This window comes from Ictalurus furcatus, chromosome 8 (assembly GCF_023375685.1).
Source record: "Ictalurus furcatus strain D&B chromosome 8, Billie_1.0, whole genome shotgun sequence".
In the NCBI taxonomy this organism is placed as follows: Eukaryota; Metazoa; Chordata; class Actinopteri; order Siluriformes; family Ictaluridae; genus Ictalurus; species Ictalurus furcatus.
In genome coordinates this window covers 14,944,914-14,963,543 of record NC_071262.1, presented here as the reverse complement: position 1 = coordinate 14,963,543, position 18,630 = coordinate 14,944,914, and the positions used below count along the sequence as shown (strand labels likewise).

The following is an 18,630-nucleotide window of genomic DNA, read 5'->3' as shown; positions in this document are numbered from 1 at the left end:
CTTCAAAGAAGGAAACAATCATTTTTGTGAGGAAAAAAGCACCTGAGGGAGATGTAATTGTCTTCTTCTCAGACCAATAACACAAGCAGACTCGTCTTATGGATTATTCATTATCATTCTCCATGGTGTAGTTCAAATTAAAGGTTTTTTTTTTGACTGACAGAGAGGTGATTTCATGCTGGCTCGTGGGATTAAAACTATGAAAGACAAGGAAAACAATAAAATGTTAATTGTAAAACGTCAGATTCATAGTTATTTTCATTAGTTTCCATATGTTATCACTGATCACTGACTTTACTGAGCTAGTATGGTCAGTTGGTTCTTCTAATACAATGAAAGCACAAGCGGGGAGAGTGGATTAATCACAAATAATTTTTTTTTGTCATAAATAGTCTTTGACCTGCTTCTTTGAGAATATAGTCATGGTAGAGAACATGACTGTAACCTGTGAGCATGATCTTGGGCACTTTCAGCATTCTCCATATTCCACTGTTTATCCTTATTCAAATGTCAACACAGACACAGTGATATAGAAAAAAAATCTCAAGGACAGTGTATGCTGGAGTCAGGACAACCTGAGGCAACTTGATGAACAGCACTACAATTGATCGATTCGCCTGAATTAAAGAGATTGTAAGATATGTCTCCCTCGTGTGAATATGATGAAAGGTCATTTTTAATGTGAGTGCCAGTATCAGATGTGCTGTCACTCAAGGTTAAGTTTGGCCATACAGAGGAAGCTACACACTGTATTGTGTCAAGCATTTGCATCATGATTCCTAGCAGGCGTGAACTGGTCTGAGAAATAGTGGGTACATGAGACAGACACCAAGGATGTATCCACCATCCTACTTGTGGAGCGATTATTCCTAAATACTCTCAATTTAGTATATGCCAGAACAAGTTCTCAGTGGATAAGAAAATCTGCCATAAGTTTGTGTGGGTCTGGCAGGGTTCCAAATGATATATTTACCTTAACATGACTGCCTACTTTTTGCATGACTTCATTTTAATTAAGTGAGAGAACTGCCCGTCATATGTAAAGCTCTCAGAGTAAAATGCCCCTCTTATTCTAGTGCTGTATATATACCACTGAGGTAACAACCAAAACTTATTCACACATGATATGAACTGATATGTTTTAACAAGCAGTATGTATCAATAAGTATGATATTTTGGGCTTGAGATTTGGGAACCACTTGTAACGTAAGCCAACTACCAGAGTGGCTTCAAAGATATTTGTAGAGAAAGGTATAATCTCATATTGTCTATGTGATGTGTTACTCATCATGACCTACATGTCCTCTCTCGAAACATACTGAACCAGGATAAAAAGCAGCCTTTCACTCTGAGACAGGACTCGTTGAGAATACTGTCTTCTACTGAATTCAATACTGTAATCTATACTGTAGTCTATACTATATTTATTGTCATCATCTTTAGTAACTGCTTTATACAACCTGGATGGGATACCATGAACAGACATTCACACCTAGAGGCCAGGTGTAGCCCTGAGTAGCTAGTCCATTCCTGCTGGCATGCTTCTGTTCAGAGGAGAAATCCCACGTGAACATGAAAAGAACATGCAAAACTATTCAAGGAATGTGTGCGTGGTGCCTTGCAATGGACTAGAGTCCCACCCAGGGTGTGTTTCCAGCTTGCTCCCAGTGTTCCTGTGATCTAAAGATCTCCCGCAACCCAGGCCAGATTTAAGCAGCTACTGAAGGTGAAGGAATGAAAGAATTTACCGTTTCAATTGCTTGCAACAGTACTGTACAGGGACAGAAGGTAACCAAGAACTGGCTGAACTCTGACAGCTGCTGCTCAGAATCAGAATGTCTAACCTGCTGGAGTTGGCGCACCCATGTGTTCATTCTCATGGATGCCCAGTCAGAGGTGTGCCCATTCAGCATGCATCATTGCTTGATTCACACTCGCTGCAATCCTACCTTACACTGGGCAGAGATTTTATTTTCTCAGCATTTTTAAGCAAATGGTCCTAAACAGTTAGTACTCTATTTTGTTTTGCTTGGGCAATAAAATAAGAGATTGTTTTGTCAGACACGTGTGTGTGTGTGTGTGTGTGTGTGTGTGTGTGTGTATAAAATGTATACATAATTATTAATTATATAATAATTATATATATATGTATGTGTATATATATACACACACACAATATAATAATTATAATAAGTATAACAATTATTATTGTTGTTGTTATTATTATTATTATTGATAATAATAATAATACTGACTAGCACTGCAGTTTGAGGGTACAATTCATTGAGCTAGGCTCTGTTTTTTGTTCTTGTTTTGCAAGATTTACACACGTGAAAAGTGATTTTTAATGCCCACTGACACTTGCTCTTTCAGTGTGCTTTATATCAAAGAGACATACATTCGGTTACCTGATATGGGTCTTCCAAAGTACCACTTTCTGCTCTGCAAACTCACCTTTTTTATATATACTACTTGATATGACTAACAGCAAACTCAGGTTTAATAAAAACCCATGGCCAGACAGACACCATCTGAGAAAACATAAAACTATCTCATAAAGTGCAGGCAGGCAAAGCCTATGTGGCTGACATTCAAAATTGCTTGGCTCCCCTGTGGTGTTCTTCATTTGTTGCAATCAATGACAATTATTTATTAATTAAAAAAAAGCTTAATTTTTGTTTTAAATTGGATAATTCTCTCGTTGCATCAGTCTGCTGAATATTTCCGGCCGATACTATTTTACATCGCACAAAAAAGCAAAATACACTAAATAAATGAATAAATCGATATTGCCATTTTTACTTATCTGACAAGACCAATGGTGATAGAAAATTAGTCTACCTGCTTTGTAATTGGATATGATATAGGCTTATGTTATATACAGTAATACATATAACATGGCAGCACAAGTACACTGCAAAAAATGACCTAATACATTTACAGTAGTTCTTGGCAACAGTTATTGTATTTAATATTACAGCTTTCTTACTACATTATTCTTTACAGTAATGTCACATTGTACTTTAATTTTAAGTAAACTTGTATGTATCAAATTTCACAGTATGAACTTGCTAAAAGTGACCAATCAAGTTACTAAGAAACTGCTAAAAGAGCAAGGAAGCAATATGAATGATCTATTGAAATCATAAATCATACCAGCTAGCAAAATTTAGGGTTGCATAGCTTTACCAAAATGTGTTGCAATTATTCTCTGCTACTATGCTCTACAACAACAACAGCAGCAATAACTACTACTACTACTACTACTACTACAGCAACAACAGCTACTACTACTACTACTAGTACAACTACTACTACTACAGCAACAACAGCTACTACTAGTAGTAGTAAAATTACTACTACTACTACTACTACTAGTACAACTACTAGTAGGCTACTACTACTACAGCAACAACAGCTGCTGCTACTACTACTACTAGTACAACTACTAGTAGGCTACTACTACTACTACTAGTACAGCATACTAGTCCATGCTCGAACCACCCAAATTGTAAGTTTTCACTTTTTCTGTCCCCGTTTATCTCTCTGTGTCCCTGTCTCTCTCTGACCCCAGCTATCCTTCTCCCTGCCTCTCTCTCTTTGCAAGTCGGATAAACAACTACATTTCAAGTATGATGTTAGCGTAACATTGTTCTTTGTTTTACTGCCATGTAAGTATGGCGGCGTAATGGTCTGTCATTACCGCTCTTTCACCTTGCCTTTTAAAGTCTGATCTGAGTGTCTCAGGGTGATATCTGAGCAGCTTGTTTCAGTATTTTTTCCTGCTTCACTGGTCATGTCCTCTGGGTAATGGATCACCAGACTATCTAGATTCCATCCATCTGGTTGTTGTTGATGTTCTTCTTCTTCTTCTTGTTATTGTTGTTGTTTTGGGTCCATTTTGCCAATTAGGAAAAAAAATACTTCTGTGTTCTCCACTTTCTTTATATAAAGTGCTAAGCTGTTTAGCTATGCTAAACCCATCTGTCCTATCGACCATTGATGTACAGCTGAAAATTACATAGATGCAAACTCCCTTCTTATCACCTTTATGTTTGGAGACGGTGATTTTGAGCAGGTGTATAAATAGCGGTTAATTAAGCCTTCATCAACACGTCATTTGACCTGAGTTATAGTGTTCACTTAGGGAGAATAAATATGCAATGCTAATTAGATGACCATGTAGACTACGTTCTATCTTTCAGCTAAAAGTCACAGTATTACACCTCATATTGTGTTTGTGAACCTGCTGCAGTCCCGTTTACATACGCACACGCGTATGTGCGCGCGCAGGGAAGCACCGAAATGGCAGGGTCTCTGTTCGGACCAATGGCAGCGGCGCGGGGGCGTGCGCGCAAAGGTGAGCTGCTTTTTGAGTTTACTAAATGACTGCAGCAAGAAATACAGCAGCGTTTGCACGGGTTTACTGGTGATGGGAGTCTCTGAACGACGCAATTTTATTTCCCCTATAATGCTGGGTTGCACTGATTACTGAAATTCCTTGAAAAAACAAGATAATAATAATACTAATCATTAAAAAAAACAACAAAAAAAACAGCTTAACTATGAAATCGAAAACGAGTCGTGTCTCCTAAGTGGACCGGACAATGGAAGTGGCTTCCTGCAGCAGTACTGGTTCGCCCTTGGGAAACAAGCACGCAGGAAATAAGAGAATCTGTAAAAGCGCGTCGGTCCGCACCGGCCGGGTTCCTGCGAGCGCGCGCGGCTCCGAAGCGACGCATTGTATCCCGGAACGCGTGTCAATGGATGCGTGAAGAAATTTAAAAAGAAAAAAAAAAACACTCACGTATTAATTTATTCCATATAAGTTCTATTGGAATTGCGCCGTGCTGAGGAGGTTGAGAGTTGAAATTCGGACGTTGAAACTGCGGCGTGCACGTGTGAAGCACGGATGCATTGACAGAGCGAGAATATTTGGCGCGCCGTTATGGATTGCCCGGAGTGAACGTCTGAATTGAACTGGATCGCATCCCCGATCCGGAGAGCTGCTTCTGAACACGCGAACTGAAGCCTCGCTGGGTGCCAGCCGACATCCGGTGTCAGGATCATGATCACCTCGTTTCTATGGTCTTAAAAACATCCCCTGCCTTACCTTTGGATCTGGTACCCTAACAGCGAGCAGACACAATAGCAATCAATCATCAGCGCAATTCAGAAATCGTGCAAAGGAAGACCTCAAAGCTGCCACAATGTGTAGATTAAGCGCACTCGGAATTTATTTGTGGGAAACCGTAGTGTTTTTCAGGTGAGTAGGCAATTTCAACTGTTGAAATGTGAAACGATTTACTTAAGGGAGTCATTTTGGACATCGCTTAATCTGTATATACAGGCTACATGGGCGTTCTCCGCAGGAGGAAAACACTTTAGCATGGCAGGTGAAGATCTCGTGGTAGCTCATGTTAGTACTCAGGGTACCTGACATGCTTTGTTTGTGTGTAAAGGCATTTGAAAGTGGGTATAATTGCTCACAGGCTAATGCCTCCCCGTTGAGGCAGGTGGAAGAAGCTAGGAAAGCTGCATGCGGTTCCAGTTTAGCAGGACGAACAGCGTAACAGCGACCAGTAGCGTCCACTAAGCGCCATTACCATTAACCATTGGCTTTTCACTAAAGCATTGTGAAGGATTCAGAATCAAAAACAGACAAACAATTAATATGCATTACATATTCACATTATGCATTTATTGTTTTAAAGGTGTAATATAAATATAGAAATTATTATTACTCATTTTCCCCGCAATTATTTCTTCTTCTGAGGAGGAGGAGGAGGAGAAGGAGGATAATCCACTCTAGTGAGGCCCTTGTGCAACTATGACAATCTAATATTTGTGTCCAAGATTCATATGCAATTTGAAACACTTTGTTTAGTATTGTATTAACAGCTGTACCTTTTTTTTGTTTGTTTGTTTTTTCTTTGCACTGAATGGATAAGACTAAAAACCTGGCTGGTCAGCACCCATACAGTATCAAAAGAGGCAGTGCTGGAGCTGTGGTGTTCAGACCCTAATATGAATTTTAGGACATTACCTATATTGGTCATATATGTGTCCATCTTTCTTAATAGGAAGCTTGCTGATTCAAAGTTTCATTTGCTCCATGATATTGAATTCTGTTCAGTTTTATCAGCTAATATGAGAAAGATGTGTAAATGCGTAATTGAGCAAAATGCTAGTTATCTTTACTCACAAGAGAAATATCTATATTCTGTTTCTCATTCATTTACTGTACATTGAACATAAACATAAAAACATGAAGGCACTTACATGCACATAAATGTCTTGAATGTTCTGTTTACTGTTGCATAGGAGCTTGTAGCAATTATTTTGTATTCTGCATGGGCCATTCATTTATGAGCTTGAATTGTGATATTGCAGCATCAGCTTTCGGTGCTGAACTTTGCAAATTCTCTTAATTGATATCTCTTTTCCAGTCTCAGGCTGACCACAGTTCTCATTCAACATGCAGACTTATTGCTACACATTGATTATCATGTCAGTGCCAGTACCACTGATGAATGCAAATTGCACACAAACAACATTTTTTTTAGTAATTGCATCTGCTAACTCTGGTCCATGTTTGTTTCCACATTATTTGTGCTTGAGTGGGGTCAAGCGGAGGGACTGATGCATGAATAATAGTAAAACACGACCCATAACCTACATGATATTATTGCATGTCATTCTTATTTCACTAATTAATTTCCAAGCCCTTTCCAAATTTTGAAAATTCATTACCAAACCCTTTTCAAATTTTACCCATAGGGGCTGCTCTAATTGCCCCTATGTGTGAATGTGTGTGCTTGGTGCCCTGTGAGGTAATGGGCTTATCCTTGGTGTATTCCTGCCTTGCGCCCAGTGTTCTGGATCCAACGCAACCCTGACTATAATAAAGCAGCTCCTTATGATGAATGAATCAGTACACATTAATGTATATGAAAGATATGTTATTTTCAGCACACATGATATGAGAATACACCTCCTGAAGAACCCTGCTATGAATGGATCTTGGTGAGCTTGCCGGAGATGAGGTTACAGTACGTTCCTTGTTTCTTTATAATATGTGCCTTATCACTGAATATAAGAATGGTCATGGATTACTGGAGTCCTCTAGACCGGAACGGGTAGATGCCAAATTAATTTCTAAATGAATCTGTTGAACCATATGCAAACTGAATTTTGCTTTATGCTGATTGTACGAAAACCCCAAAGTGACCTTGAGCCAGCCTTGAAAATAGTAGTGCACAGGCAGGTTAGCAGTAGAAAGTAGGAATCTCATTTCTGAGAGTAATAAGCAATTTAAAAAATCGCACTGTTGTGTGTAAACAGCGTTGTTTATAATAAGAATGTGATTCATTATGTGTGGCTTGATCACATGAGACCCTGTGTGGTAATTATTCAAGCACAGCGGGTCGCGGTGGCCCAGTAATCAGTTTCTGTTTTGTTTTGTTTTTATCTCCTTTTTACTGCTGCAGTTCGAGTTAAATCGAAATCTTTTGACCAGAACAAAATACTTTGGGGAGTTCTATCTTATTCCTGTTAGTATTGGTTTTTGGACAAGTTCACATGCATTACAATACATTATTGATTTCCACTGCCCAAGACTGATTGCACTTCAAATGAATTATCAACAAACTATCACTCTCAATCACGCAAAAAGATGAATCAGCAGTGCAGTGCACTCCAGTCAGCAATAACTCAATTTAATTTTAGGATTTAGGATTCAATTGCCATTGTACAGCTGTATGAATGTGGCAAATGTAAAAGAAGCCAGCTAAAATCAGAAAAGCGCAGGTACTTTATTTTAATCTAGAGTTTGTTAAGATCTATGCTGGTCTTTTTGGTCACTGGCTTGAGCAGGGAATGTCTAAAGGAAGTGCAATATTGGAACTGAATGTGGCTTGATTTTTTTCAAGTATTACAAAATGCACAGAATGAATCAATTCGAAATTCATTCTTTAAAGGCTGTAAGAACATTTAACGCTACTGATAATAGCTCTGCATTAAAGCGTGCGAGTGTCTGAGATGTTTGCATATTGTTTTTCTGGAAAGAGGGCTCAGGCATTTTTTTTGGTGCTGCATCAGCAGTAGCATAAAGACCTCACAAGTGCCTCAGCCAGCATTGATCCAAATTAATTAGAACACTGCTACTATGATCTTTACAATCTTTAATCATTAGACATGGTTTATTAGTATGCTAAAAATGAGTCACACTAACCAGGGTACACACACTCTTAATCTCGAATGGAGTGGATGGCAGAAAATCAAAATAGATAACTTGAAAAGAGAGAGGGTCCACAGATTTCACACTGTCACAAAGATTTCATCAACAGAATGGGCTCATGTAAGGGGGTAGGTTATAATAGGTATAAATCTGTGAATAGGACACAACACAACAATCAGGCAAACCATGACAAATCTTGTTGGGGTTTCACTGCAAGACCATATCTTCAGGACAAAAGAGACAGATTTTGTCTGTATTATTAATGCTGAATACATTGTGTCTACATGGAAGACTTGTAACGTGCCATTTATATTCTTAAATGTTACGCAGCTGAATAAGCAAGTCATCAGATTACAACCACCTACACAAGAAAAATTTGCCTCTTTGCATGGAATTCTAAGACACTTCTATGCCATCCTTTTGATTCATTTTGTATAGCTGTTTTGTAATAATGTGTAGACTACTCTATTCATTTCTTTTTATAACCAAATTATTACACCACTGTTAAAGTATCTTATAGTTATTATGATGTATACTTTAATTTATTTTAAGGCCTGTAAATTATTTAGTAAATTATTCGATTGCTGTGATCATGTTAAATAATTTGGAGACTGTTTAAAAGTCAAATGAAATTCTGCATATTTCAGTCTTATTTATCCAAAAGAAGGATCATATTGCACAATATACAGTAAATACGCTCATGTAACCTTTTTTAAAATGTAAATTAGATGCGATTTTTCTATGATGCATACTGTACAACCCTGTGTAAAAGCTAGAAATGTGCCTGAACAGTCACTCAAGAAGACCGCAGTGTTAAATGTTAATGAGCTAAAAGCTTAATGATGTGTGAAGCAGGATGAGGCTGACTGCTGGTTAGTTAACTTTGAATGGGGGAGTGTCAACCACAAATTAAACAGAAATGAAAGAAAAGCTGGACAAAGCAAGTAGATGTTTCAAGGACATGAGTGTTGTCCGTATAGTCTGAGCTACGTAATGATTATTGATCTCTTTTTGTCAAACATTGATTCTGTGATCAGTAAATTGGTCCTTAGAGTAAATTCATTTATTGATTATCTTGCTCTGTGTGTGTGTGTGTGTGTGTGTGTGTGTGTGTGTGTGTGTGTGCGTGTGTGAATGTGTGAATGATCAATGCAGTGGCCGTGAACATGAACATTGACTAGGGAGAAAGTCTGTTCTAAACCAGCAGGTGTGTAAACAGGAATAATGACCTTTAGTCTGAACAGATGACAAACTCTGCAGGCACATAATTGATTTAATTCTTAAGCTTGTGCAGATTTAAAACAGAATATTTACAATTGCCACTTTTCGTCAATATCCAGTTACAGTTATATTGTCAGGTCATCACTATATGGTATCATAATGCCACGTCCAATTGCAATGTCTTATATGTCTTTCTATTTCAGCTGTGTATCTTAGAAAGTGACAAAAGTGAGAGTGCATTGCCTAGATAGCAGACTGTAGCAGTGCATAGTAGTGTATACTGCTAAAATTGATTTTCTATAGTTTGTATATAGTATCACTTCTATTAATGCATTGTTAAAATTACTTGGCTACAATACAACAATAAATATTCTATTCCAAATTAAAAACAAGTAAATGATTAATAATAAAAATTGTCAATAAAAATTGCAAAAAAATAAAATGTAATACTTCATACATAACTTGTATGAGCTTGGTTTTTAAGGTTTTAAGAATTTTGAAATGTTTAAAATAAAGAAAGTAAATGCTCAACATCTTTAATATTCAAGATTCTCCACTATTTCTAGGTCCCTATTCAAATAAATGCAAATTTGTGATGTTGACCATGTTAACTGCTTTGTACAAAAGGTCAGATTTTCCTCATGATTAATCTCTTCTATTGAAGCGTGTGTTCAGACGACACTCCAATGGATTTGATCTAAAATGGATCATAAGGTTTTGCGCAAACTTGTGAAATCCATGCCAGCTCAAGTGCACACTGTCATTAAAGCAAAAAGGGGACGTACCAAATACTAAGAATCTCTGAAATTCATGTAAATATTTCAAAGATTCTACTTTTCACTCAAGTTGTTGTAAATAATGTAATGTGTTGTATTAAATTAGCAATGAATGCAAAATAGAAGCATTTTCACTAGTGGTCTCAGACTAGTGATATGAAAGGACTAAATGTGAAATGGAATGTTCAAAAAGCACATATGGATGTGATTTTCACAAACCACAGCATCACAATTCAATAATGGTATGTGTGTTTTGGTCAGTTAACACCCTTTAAACATATTATTGAATTATTAATCTTAAAGCCTATTTATTAACAATAAGCATAATGAATTATTCAGATACTACAGTGAAACTACTATGAAAGTATTGTTAAGAGTGTAAGTTTGGATCTGGCAGGATTTTAAAAAAAATAGTATAAGTATACCTGAGGAACATTTACCAGCATTGAAGATAGAATGCTTGTGATCACAATTGGCCAGAACCAGTTAGATGTGTTTGGTTTCTGATTATATTTAAAGGGAAAATGTAGAGTAAAATATGGTTGAGACATGTCTTATTTGCAAAAGTCTTCTTTGCAATTTCTGAAAATGTGTAATCGAAATACCATCTTAATTAGTCCATCTTGTAGTCCTGTCTGCACACATAAAAAAGGTTGGAAAAGTGTACGTATTTTATATCACACCTGCCTCTGTTTCTCTGTCTTATTTTTCAGCTTGGCATCATCCCAGCAAGCTGCAGCACGGAAAGCTGCCTCCCCTATGCCCCCTTCAGAATTCTTGGACAAACTCGTGGGGAAAGTATCTGGGTACGACGCAAGAATCAGACCTAATTTTAAAGGTAGGTGCAGCCATAGACACACCGGCGAAAAACACAGGAATGTAGCCAAGCAATGGCTTGGATTGAATAGCTGGAAATGCTTGGGCATGTGTCTTTTAGAGCTGGGGATTCGTTCCAAATTGCATATTGAAGTAAAGTGCATTTTGACCATTGATCACTGGTCAAGAAAAAGCTACGGAAGCAAGTGATCAATTGTGCTATTGATCCAAAATGTCTCCACCATATGCTGAAATGCTCAAGCTTTACTGGGTTTCCTATAGAAAATAAGGTGTCAGAAAAAAAATCAGCTTAAAAAATTAGGCGAACCTTTTGTGTGTGGTGCCTAGTCAAGTTTGAATTATAATCCCCAAGATTTACTGAAAAATTGCATTTGCATGTGAATGGAACAGCAAACCTATGTCCATATTTCAGTGCAGCGAAGCATGACAAAAATTAGCATGTGAAATTGGATTTTCATTTCTATTCATTTTTGGAAATGATCCCTGTGATAATCTTTGTTTAAGACTTTAAGAGGCTGTTCCTTATAAGGGTTTTTCCTAGGCTGGCTACATTCCTGTATGGGGCCGGTAACTTTACGTTAGTGTCCTAACAGTGTGCGTGGGGTAGTATTTGCCTTTTGATTCAGTGTTTGGTGTGATATGTGTAATAAGAAATTATCTCAATCCCAAACAAGAGGCACTGAAAGATGCATGACAGAGGTGTCCTTAATATTGCTGCATATTTAAAAATTGGTCTGTGTGTATATATATATATATATATATATATATATATATATATATATATATATATATATATATATATATATATATAATGAAATGTAGATAACAAAAATGAAAATCACAACCTAGAATTGACATAGAAAAATAGAACTAGCTAATTGTGCCTTTCCCTGTAACCGTTGAACTACTACTGGTAGGTAAAAGTGCTGAATTTCAGAATGTTTGTTGTCTTCTATTTTCAGCTGCTTGATAGGAAATGGTCTCACTGGTTCTGTGATGGTGTGCATCTTAACCTTGCTCATAGCTAAGGTTGCTGTTTTGTTTTTTTTGCTGTATGCAGAAACGTTCTGCTACACTGAAGGCTGTTTGGTAAATGCATTTTGACGTTTAAAGCTGTGCTCCTGTTTTAGCTTTATATTTGATTTCAATTTAGTTTAAGTCAATTTTTATCTAATAAATCAGTTGTAAAATGATAACAAAGAATGTATTAATTTTGTCTAAGATGCAGCAAAAACCAATGAGCTCTGTAAACCATCCCCTGCGCTCATCTATACTGGGTAATTCTGCGTGAGGCTCTTCTTGTGCAAACTCCGTGGATCAGCTTTTATTAGTTTGCTAGGAACTGTGGCATTATTTTGCCTTCCTGAAGTCAGGAGCACAAAATTTAACCAATTCATTTTGCTCTCTTACAAAAAATAGGTGCATTCTAATTTCAGATCAAGCTCCAAGGAAGGGTGGGTCATGAACAAATATATATTTAATACTAAATGTATTTGTAACTTACATAAATTAAAAAATGAATGAATCTATGAACAGCAGCAGCACACTGTTATTCACACTATTAGAAAAGAAAAACAAATGTTAAACAATATAACCTCTGAAAAAAAAGTAATAGAAAACCCATACAGTAAAGTGTGAATATTTGCGTCTATGCCACATATGCTATTTATTATGTGACATTATGTGAAATCTGATTTGCAATAAACCCAAAACCCTTTGTATGTATGTCAAACTCAAAAATGATTTACATTAGATCACTGTGACAGAAATCCATCATGGTGGCAGAAATCTTTAATCCAGGGGATAATTGTTATAGTAATATAATAGTAATAGTAATTACACTCTGCCACTTTAATGTCATGTTTGTGCAAAATAATGTCAGCCACAGTAATTAGGTGAATGAGATTTTTTTATTTAGTCTTGCCAAAATTTGTTTACATAAGCTGTCTTAAGCTTTACTAGCTAAGAATGAGAATAATTTAGGGCTTAGTATTTTCTATCTTTTGCTGTTGTTTTTAAACAACAAGTTTAATAGGTACTAAAATAGTAGAATTGTTGCTCTCTGATATAAAGTTCCTGCATCCAGATGGCTATGAATTAATGTGGAACATGTGAGTTTCTATCAGATTTATTTTCCTATGCAGGCATATGTTTAAGATCACATTTTTCAACCAGGAATGTATTTACAGAACTTTCAATACATTCCATACATCTATATATATATATATCTGAACATTTTGGTTGCCAACATACAAAAAATTATGCAAATAATATAAAAAACAATCGCTGGCCTCTTGTGCTTTCCTTTATCAGTGAGATTATTGGTGGGTATGAACAATTTAAACTCTTCTGATTGATTGATGACTTGGGCGGAGATAAACCTGAGAATAAATTTGTGAGCGAGCAGGATCAATTTGAGTGCGCACACACACTTTACAAACAGAGAGCAAATTCAAGAGAGAGCTGTATGACTATTTGAAGGTAGAGCTGTGTCCCTTCAAACTGGGTGCATGACATCTTTCGCCTAAAATAAGCCATACTACAAAGTTGGAGAATGGTTATCTTACAGTACATTGAGTATATTTTAACCTCAAGATGAATTTAAGACCACTGCAATTGGAAAGAATATTTAAAAAATAAGAATATATGATAATCAAGCCCCGGCCCTTCACTGCGACCTTACAACACAATGAAATTTACTTTATTGTCTAAGAGCCAGGAGGCAGCCATGGTCACATGAACACGCATTATGAAAGTCAATGGGATGTCATGGCTGTCAAGTCAGGAGTGTATGAGCACATTGAGCCGGAAGTGCTCACATTCCTGCCTTTGGCTTCTCTGCTGTAGAGCACAGTAATGACATTCATTCAGTGTTGGAACTAATACACCGAACTCATGATGGTGTCCTCATGGCCAGAGGTTGCTTTTGAACACACACTGTCTATCTTGAGTAGACATTTATTTCCAGCTCTTATAGTGAAGGAGCACTCTACCACCACTCCGGCTAATTTGATGATAGAGAATGGCCTGAAGCTATGAATGTGCCAACATGAGAAAAAACTATATACTGGTGATGGCTGGGACCCACTGTAGAAAAATCCATCAAAAAGATTTAGAGAGTCATAGTCATCCTGCCATATTTAGGACAAACCTTGTCGGGACCAAATCAAATGATTCCAATTCTAGACATTTAAATTTATTTGCAACTTTCAATTTGCCTAAGCAAGGATATTCTTCAGTTGTGTTTTTGGTTTGAAAAGCCACTTTCTTCTGTTGTGGTTGTGGAGTCAGGAAAGTTTGAGACGGTGAGGCTCTTTCAAACAGGCTTTGATGTAATCGCTAGCAGTTTTTGGCAACTGGAGTGGAGTATAGCTGTGACCGCAGTCTCCTTGTTCACCTTGTCAGTGGATTTGAGGAGCAGTGGAGTCAAGCACAATGAGGTGCAACGAAGCCCAGAAAGATATCACTACTGTGATTTGCTTTAGATCTGTTGCTGTTCATTCATCTGTCCTGACCATCCAGATTTTTAAAAATGCAACCACAATGCATTAGACTATTGACCAGTGTATATATGAACTGTGATATTTTACATTTGAATGGATACATAGGTGTACATTTATAAATATAATGTGTGTTATTGGTATATTTGCAGTACATACAGTAGTATCTGATTTTGTTCTTTTCTGGATATTCCTGTTCCTGTATGACTGTTTATAATCTCTATGCATTTACATCTCATGTATATCTTAACCTAAAGAAGATTTATGATTTGCTGCTGGAGCTTGATTTAGGTCCTATCTGCATTCAGTAATTGGACTTTAATTGATTGATGAGAGCTTCTATAATGAGAGGGAGTGTAGAATTCATACCGGGAATAGAGGACTTGTTTATGTGGTTTTTGATTTGTTTACAAAATCTAACGAAATAATGCTGTGAGCTGATATGCTGTGGGACATTGTGCACTGGGCGAATCTGTCATTCCAAATGTAAGAATGCTGGAACCAAGCTAAAACCAAAAAGAAATTGGATCATGCTGCTAACGGTGTCTCTCTGGTGGATTCCCCACTGCCAAATGATGTAATCTATCCAACATATCAAAGTAGTAGAAAGTAGTTTAAACCATATCTCCAATGCGGCACTTGCTGTCGTACGGTAGAAGTAGAAATATTGTTGTTTTCTCATGGGCCGTGAAAAGGGCAGAGCACAGCTGCATAGACAACGCAGGCAAGTAAATATGTAGTGTGACAGAGCAGTCATCCAGTACAAAGTGAGCAGGGTAGATTTGATTTTAACATTTCATACACATTTTAAATTGTTATAAAAGCTCCAACTCTCTCAGGACTGCAGACACCATCGACCATGGGAATTTCATTCTGTAAATGATGTTGCTTATATTTGAAGTCAGCGTGCGTGGCAGCTACAATTCAACTATGCTGACTCAAGCTGCATGATTGGGACCCAGTATGGAACCTTGCCAGTTTGTTTATGAATGGTTGTAGTAATGGATGCAGTTTAGACATGTAATCATAGGTGTAGTTATGCTAGTGTGTGGTGGAGTGGTGCTCTGGTACCAATTTTTGAGTTGAGTTCATATGGAGCTTTAAAGATGAAAAAAGTATTTGAATATGAATTTCATACATTAGAATTATATACACGTCACATTAAATAAAATTATTTTTCTTTGTCTTTAATACATTTACATTTTGAATTGATGTTTTTTTCTCTTTGTTTTGAAATTGCTAGGGGTAACATTTCAGATAAAAAAAAAATAGAACCCTAAAATTTCAGATTTAAAAAATTCAGAGCCCTAAATATAAATCCCTGAAATTATAATCTCAAAAATAATTTTAAAAATGTTGTGTAAATTAGGTCAAAGGTTTCTCGGGGGTGAAAATAGATGCTTTCAGAGTCATCAAACTCAGCAGTTACCCAGTCACAGACATATGACCACTCTGAATGTGTCTACTTTTCTCTGGGATTCCAGAATGACTCACCTTTGACTTAATTTAAACACGATTTGTATTGTTACATTTTTAGGATTTGTGTTTAGGGTTCAGAATTTTTCTAACATGGGGGAAAAAATCATAAAAGAAAAAAAGAATTTTATTTAATGTGGCATGTACGTAATTCAAATATCCCAAATTCATATTCAAATACTTTTGTTATCTTGCAAGCTCCATAAGTTCACAGTACTGCTCGAACCAATGCTGATAAGATAGTAGGCAATGGATGTACACTATTTGACTGATACAAGTAGTGTAAATCTGGTGAAAAATACAAAAGCTTTTAAACACGAAAGTGAAAAAAGTGTTTGGTTAAATTCTGATTGAATCACACATTTAAGTGACAAATTAAAGGAAAACAAACACCTTAACAGCGTAGCTAACACCATGGTTGTTCTTTCATTTTTAGTTATGATTTCTCTATGGTTCCCATGCACTGACTCTTTTAATATGTTTTAGACAGCATCTCTTTATACTGTTGTTGGCTGACATTCATAAAGGGACTTAGCTCTTTTGCAGATAGTCAAAGACTATAATATGTAGCATTTACAAAGCACAGTCAAAGCTGGGTCAGAGGTATTGAGGCTCAAATAGTTCATACAGATCCTCCTCACAAAGGATAAGCCCCTTTGAATCTTCAGGATTATGTTGACACAGGGGATTGCTGGTCAGGTAGCATGATAGAAGGAAAAATGCCTCCCATTACAGAGCTTAAGTCAGCTGTCTGCAGCAGTTCATGTTTATGCCAAGTAATTGCAGTTCATTTTACGACTGAGTTCCCTTGCAAGTTACACAGACGGATTACTGCAGTCAACAAGAATTTTTCCTGCAGGCAGATTTCCATTTCTCACCAGGCAGATAATGATAAATTTGCCTTTCATGACAGATGTATGAGATTTTCTGGAGTATAGACACGTGCATACTGCATGAATATATATATATATATATATATATATATATATATATATATATATATATATATATATATATATATATATATATATAAAAGTGTGTTTGTGTGTGTGTGCACAGAAATTGCATATTCTATTTTCCTATAATATCCAACATAATTGCTTTTGTTCAACAATTTGGAAAAGAAGTCTCTTCATAGTTCGTTTTTTTTTTTTAATCTTTGTCTGATATTATTATTTTAGTATTTTAGAGTCATTGGTGTCATTTACTTTTAACAAGAAATTCACAGTTCTGCACTTATCAGTCCATGTGACAACCAAGGGTACAATACATCCATTTTGTGTTACTACTCTGCAGACATAGTAATTATGAAAATATCATAATTCAGCAAGTTTGTAACAGCCAAATGTGTTACTGGGAATTTGGAAAGATTTTTGGATTCAAGATACATTTGTTTTTCAAACTAAAAGACAAATGGTTGAGCTTTAACCTCTACTGGTGTCTGCTTGAAATTTGTAAGGGAAAATGCCTTAATCTGATAGATCACATGCTCTGATGAAGGAATGAAGGCTACAGAATGTATAGAGCATTCACCATGAATGCTTTCTGTACTTTATCTTTGAGTAATTTCTCTTTGTCTGACACAGTTCTGCTATCTGATGGGAGTATATACCTACAAAGGGGAGTAAAGGAGCCTTAAGGAAAGAATTTTAAAAAATTGGCTTTTTGCAATTTACCAGCCAAGAAAAATGAAAAAGCTACCCACAAAGCTCAGTGAGGCCAGTTTGACATGTAGTCTTTGCATTTTCCCTTCTCTATAATGTACTTGCATCTCTTAGTGCATTTTGCTAACCCACCTTTGCCTCCTGTAATGAGATCTGCATTGCACACTCCCACACCCCTCTTTTCATTTCTCTGCATCACCTCTTCTCCTTGCCCGCTGATTTCTGGACAGATAAGTGCATCCTACCTGCTCTTGCCTTTGATATGCTGGCCCTAGTCTTCCCTGCCATACACGTCAAAGCACAAGTGTATGGTAAAGTAAACTAGCTGAAGGATTGGGCCATGCTTCTTATGTTTCCTTTTCTCTGTTCTGTTGTTGTTTCTGCAGAGAAAATAACGGCATAACATTATTGATGTTAGAATATTATATGTTTAATCCTGATCTTTTTTTCATTAGACCCACATGGCCCCAAATCGGATGGTACTCACAAGAAAGGTACTTCCTTTTTCTTTATCCAGGACTAATCAAGCTTACTAGTAACGTAATCAAACTGGAGTGACGTCGTTCTAACATTATAAAAAGCAGTAGCTAGACTGTGTGAGGTTTCTGGCATACAGTGGTCTGTAACAGTAGATGGAGATGTTTGCTTGTGTGTTTCAGGACCACACATTTATTTGTTTTACGGCTGAGAATCTGTATATATTTATGTTGATCCAGACATTTCTCTCTCTTCAGTGTCAGTGCACATTTTTTGTCTTGTGTGTGAGATGAAAGTATCCTGAGCGGAGCACTAACGATTTATATATCAAATTAGTTTGCTATTAAATCTTGCCTCTCTGTGGATAATAGCATTGTGGTGTTTGCTCTTGACGCACCCTGAAGCTCTTGGTGCTGTATAGGGTTGGCTAGTTTGGGCTT

The 18,630-nt window shown here is 36.7% G+C and overlaps 1 protein-coding gene across 1 annotated transcript in view; it reads left to right on the top strand.

Annotated features, from left to right (window-relative positions):
• Nucleotides 1-4,129: 4,129 nt before the first annotated feature.
• The window catches only part of glra1 (glycine receptor, alpha 1), a 52,960-nt gene continuing 38,459 nt past the window's right edge, over nucleotides 4,130-18,630 (top strand). Inside the window, exons 1-2 of the mRNA XM_053630990.1 lie at nucleotides 4,130-5,266; nucleotides 10,950-11,074. Coding sequence (XP_053486965.1) covers nucleotides 5,211-5,266; nucleotides 10,950-11,074 — 181 coding nt within the window. The 5' untranslated portion in view covers nucleotides 4,130-5,210. The remainder of the gene's footprint in view (nucleotides 5,267-10,949; nucleotides 11,075-18,630) is intronic.